Raw genomic sequence first — 5442 nt, 5'->3', positions numbered from 1 at the left:
GCCCAGTCGCGCCCTCAGTGGCGCTCGTGCATCCAAGCTATTGCCTTCAATGCATAGCTCCTTTTCCACCCCCCCGCTTGACAACTCACTGAAAGTGCTGGATTTATGCACCAATTTACCAGCTCGCGCGTGCAATGCGCAGCTACTTACCCCCCAATCATCGGTGAACGAAACTGTGGCAGCTACAACCAGTGTACGACGAGTACGCGGTTATTACAGCTGATAATGATGATGATGATGATGAGTTCGCATACAGTGCCCTCGATGCATCCTCGACCAGGGCGAAACCCAGCTTGATTCTCACGAATGTCTCTCTCGATAATCCATCAACCTGTGCAAAATGATGCCAGAGAGCCAGAGAGATGCGACCGATGCCACGCTGATACTATTCGGACCCGTTTAGTTTTTCTAGCGGTTGTGTTGAAGGAGACCATGTGAACTGTTCTTGGAAGTGCTCAGCCCACCACTCAACACGGCAACTGAGGGAGGAATTAGCTGTTCCGTCCTTTTCGCATATTGTTTCACTGACATGTAGTCTTCTGATCGGTTGATCAAATCACCTGAGATAGGGCTGGGCTGTGACATGCAGCGAAAGCCTTCTGCAACTTTTGGGCCTTCGAAATCCACCGGTGTTTCCTGTCATTCTACAAGCCCCTGATTATCCGGTGTTCGAGGGATCGATATGCACCATCGCATTTGCCAGTTGCTGGTATGGCCCTTCTGGCAGCAATAAGATCAGCTGCTCTCGATAATATCCAGTATTCATTTGGTCGAGTCAGATAGGTTGATAAATAGTTTTGAAAGCTGTCAGGATTGCTTCCTTAATTCGCCCCCATTCATCCTCCAAGTAATCTTCATCCATATGACTGTGCGTTTCCAGTAGCTTTCTAGCCAGATCAGCTCGATATTCTTCAGCTACTGAAACTTGTCGAAGTTGATGAACGGAGCTGCTCTCTTTTGGTACGCGTAGTGTCGGCGGAAAGCGAAGTGCTAAGCGGGCCCGAACGATGGCGTTATCAGAGTCAGGTTGCGTACCCCAGAAGGAATGACAATCCTTAACTGAGGCTCTCTATCGGTAACTGATTGCCATATGGTCCAATGGAGTCCAAAACTGTCTTGCGGTAGGTGTACTCCAGGTAATTCGGCGTGAGCGTACGTGTTGGAATTTCGTACTGGCCAGGAACAGACGATGATTTGCACACAACTGAAAATCCGCTCTCCATTATCCGTACGCTCAGTATCGACTGCAAATCGACCACCCAACTGTGGTCGGACTTAGTCGTCCAAATTTGGCGTTCATATCATCCACCAGAATTACTATATCTGTCCTTATTGCTGACCGAGGCAGTCGCGACAAACCTTGAAGAATTCTGTCCTCAGTCTCAGAACTGCAGTCCGTCGAGGCGTACGCTGATACGACAAGGAAACACCATTTAATGCATCGAATTGAATTGATCTTAACAGGCAACCGCACAACGCAAATACGACTGTTTACTGGGTCCAGTCCAGTAGAGCGCTTTCAGCCTTGAGACTGAGTGCAACTCTCACGCCAAGATACCACGAGCTATTGCGTCAGGATCCAGATATCCGAAGAACGAAATGCGGAAGATCTGAGCTCGTCCTGAATGGCTTGAGAAGTACGATCGAAGTGGGGTCTTTTATGCGTGTTTCGGAGACACAGCATACATCGATAGTGAGGGGAAGCAAGGTTTGAGCAAGATATGCCTGTTGTCTAATTTGACATAGAGTAAGGACATTGGAGGCTGCAGCGTGGATCAAACCTTTTGAAGTTAGTAAATGGTTATTTTGGTTTATTTTTCTGGGCAATGGCCTAGACACGGAAACGTGGCTAGGGGATTGGCAGATAGGTTGGCGCCACTGTCGACTTCGACGGGTGGGGAGGAGATGCAGGTTAAGGCAGGTGAGCGAAGGGATGCAAGGGACTGATAATTCTCCGTTTCCCGAACCGAAGAAGAGGGTTTGGTTGAGGTACTCCTGCCTCGAGCATTTAAATCAAAAGTCTGACTCACTTGGCTTTAGGGGACCGGTCTGGCCTGAGGATGCGGGGAGTATGGAATAACTGTCTCAATCCTGGTGTAGCTGCGCACAGCAGGTGTTTTTTTAGCAGCACCGGACTCTTTCGTTTTAAAAGCATTTTGACCGTATTGAATAATGCGCCGGCGTCCATGGTCAACTGTTGGGCGATCGGAGTGTGAGGATTTGAGGCAGAACTTTTCTAGACCGTCCTTCTTCGGGTGAAGGCGGCATCGCTGCTTCCATGAATATGGACATGCTGATCGCCTGGGAAAACACCTCCATGCTTCACACTCATATTACAGAGGACAGGACGATTTTACGTACAGACCTCAGCTAGGCACCGAAAGGTTGTTATAGCTGAACAATTATTAAATATTATTACATAGTTCATATAACAGTATAAAATGAATGTTCAGCTGCAATACCCTTTGGGTGCCTAGCTTCAATGTCACCCGAAGGAAGCACGAGGTCTGGGAAACCACCAGAGTGCCCAAGCCTAGAGGGCAGATTCGAACCACGGATCTTCCCGTCATTATATTCGCGCCCTAACCAGTGAGCCAACTCTCCCCAATTTTAGTTCATACGTCTTACTAGTTAAGTAACGTGCCAACGAATATCTCGAATCCAATCTTACTACTCTTAAATTGACCGTATACACTCACCACAGGCCTCGAGTCTTGCTCTTACTGAATGTACCCTAGATTAGCGGTCTGAAGTATGCTTTAACACGTACGACAACCACCGGAACCCTGTATGAGGTAAGCACCATACTCGCAGCTGTCACTAAAGGACTGTTTTTGGGTGTATCCAGCCAGAGACGTAGCATATAAAATTTGTGGGGTATTCACTCACATCATCACCATCATCGACAGCATGACATCAGACTTCAACACTGATGCTTCACTGTCGTAAAAACATGATTTATTTGAAGGCTTCACTGTGAAGAAAAGAATAAAAGTGGATGGGCAAAGGATTTAGTGCAAGCCTATCACAATCATTCCAAGGAACCTACATCTCCAGGCACTCATTCAGGCAATCTGGATGGAAGCTAACAACAAGAACGTCACTGACATCGATTAGCAGCCACATCCAGCAGCGTCCTCAGTTAGGCACAGTGGGGACCACGCATTCCCCACCCTGCAAGGCGAGTAGCACCCATAGCACCAAAACGTTTCGTAACTCCCTTCATACTCCTTTGCCAGATTAACGATAGGTCATCTCTCTGCCTCCGCTACTCTGAACTCAGCAAGGAAAACAGCACTCTCATTGGCAAATGATGGTTCAGTATACACAAGGCATAGCGTACCAATACAGCTTCTGGTGCTGGACACATTGTTCAATGGAAGTCCAATAGCCTCGTTATGGATTCGCCGACACTAGCCCACACGAGCTAAGGTTCTGAGAGGGCGAGATGGCTCAGAGGTTAGAGCGCAAATTTACTGACCGGAGGGTCGGTGGTCCGAACCCGACCTCTGTCTCTCGACTTCCCCTGTCTGGGCTTGGGCAACCCGACAGTGTCCCAGCCCCTGTACTCCCTTGTGATAGCAGAGCAGTTAGGCCCCGAAAGGACGTTACACCTGAACGACGATCAGGATCTGAGACAACGGTTGTCGAGCACCTGAAGATGTCTCAGTTCCACCGATCGAAGCGGCCAAGTCCCACAGCCATACAACAAAACAGCCCGCGCTGATAAACACGACGTGCATGTCCCTTGAGATTCGAGCATATGCAGCTTTGCCGCCATAGGTGTCTCGAATTGGCAAACCAGCCTTGCAGATTCGTAGATTGACTTCATTTGTCACACTACAATCGCAGCTAATACAACTTCCAAGATACATGAAACGCTCCATAAACTCGAGTGCCTCCCTGGATTGTAAGTTGTGTGTGCAGTGACTATATGTCCGGAAGAATTACCTCACCCTTTTGGGTGCAAACTACAGGCCAAAAATCGGGATAACTTTAGTCAGTTCATCCAAACCAACAGCGCCTTCTCCTTTTCAAAGACGAGAACAATATTGTCTGCATACTCCAGTTCAACGTCCTTATCAGCTGCTATTTGAACACCAGGGCTCTGAAGGCCTTTCAGCATTTGTCTCAATGAAAGAATTGTAGAGCTTTACCACCCTTTCGGTGCCTAGCTGTCTCGCCAACGGAGGGAGGCACGGGGGCTGGGATACAGCCAGGTTGTCCAAGCAAAGACAGGGGTAGCCGGTGATAAGGCTGATTTGGAACTATGAACCTTCCGGTTAATGAGTTCATGCCAATGAGTTCTCCCAAACCGTTCTTGCGTAACAAACATGCTCGTGTTTATGGACAGCTTAACCCAAGCCAAGGACGAAGGACTCATATCGGATGCCATATTTTTCGACTTCTCAAAAGCATTTGATAGGGTCCCACACGTCCCGCTGCTCCACAAACACGAGTCTTACGGGATTCAAGGGAAAATCCTTCGCTGGATCAAGGCGTTCCTATCAGACAGGTCATTCCGAGTGAGAATAGGCTCAACCTATTCCTCTCCAGCGCCGGTCTCCATTGGAGTTCCTCAAGGCTCCGTCTTGGGACCACTCCTGTTTCTGATCTACGTCAACGACCTCCCAGACGTTCTTGCGAGTCCACGTCATGGTGAAAAGGGACCAGAAAACATCATGAGGATAGATGCCAAAAAAGATTTAGGCATCTGGGTCTCCTCAAACTTGTCTTTCGCACTACACCATGAGAAATCGGCTCAAAAGGCATTCGCCGTTTTACGGATGATTCGACGTACCTTCTCCCGTATTACTCGCATGGACTTCCAAATACTCTATGGTGCCTACGTCAGACCGCTCCTGGAGTACGCCAACCAAGTTGTCTACTCAGGACTTACGAAAGACATTACCCTCATTGAGCGTGTCCAGCGGGCCGCCACGAGAATGGTTGCCGGCCTGAAGTCCGTGGACTACGAAACGCGTCTCGCGATGCTTGATCTCTTTCCCCTGGAGTACCGTCGCCTCCGAGGGGACCTAATTCTTACCTACGCCCTGTTTGAACAAAGCTTGGCAAACAGGTTTTTTGCCGTTGACCCAGCAAACACCCGGCGGGGACATAGTAAGAAAATCTTCAAGCTCAGGGCACACACATCCGTTAGACAAAACTTTTTTTCATTTCGGGTAGTAGCTTCGTGGAATGACCTTCCTCCGGCGGTTGTACACGCTCCTTCTCGAACCCAATTTAAAGCACTATTAGACATTTATTTATGCGAATCCTCGCGCTGGCGAGCATACTGCCCCGCGCTGAGAACATAAAGAGCAGTGCTACACCCTTTTTTCGCTTGTGCCTTTCAGGTGAACGACAGCCACTGACCGACAAGAACAAAACCGACCCGGGAAACTTGGGCAAAAGCCTCGATCCTGTGTATCAATCCGTGAA

General features: G+C 48.8%; 1 protein-coding gene across 1 annotated transcript in view; it reads right to left on the bottom strand.

The window, feature by feature from the left end:
• T265_15197 (hypothetical protein) overlaps nucleotides 1-5036 on the bottom strand; it is a gene marked incomplete at both ends in the record, with an annotated part of 22838 nt that extends 17802 nt beyond the window's left edge. Inside the window, 3 exons of the mRNA XM_009177011.1 lie at nucleotides 2031-2080; nucleotides 2890-2974; nucleotides 4901-5036. Coding sequence (XP_009175275.1) covers nucleotides 2031-2080; nucleotides 2890-2974; nucleotides 4901-5036 — 271 coding nt within the window. The remainder of the gene's footprint in view (nucleotides 1-2030; nucleotides 2081-2889; nucleotides 2975-4900) is intronic.
• Between the last annotated feature and the right edge of the window lie 406 nt (nucleotides 5037-5442).

This window comes from Opisthorchis viverrini (genome assembly GCF_000715545.1).
Source record: "Opisthorchis viverrini unplaced genomic scaffold opera_v5_383, whole genome shotgun sequence".
Lineage (NCBI taxonomy): Eukaryota > Metazoa > Platyhelminthes > Trematoda > Opisthorchiida > Opisthorchiidae > Opisthorchis > Opisthorchis viverrini.
Note: the sequence above shows the minus strand (reverse complement) of the source record. Positions and strands in the feature narration are given on the sequence as shown.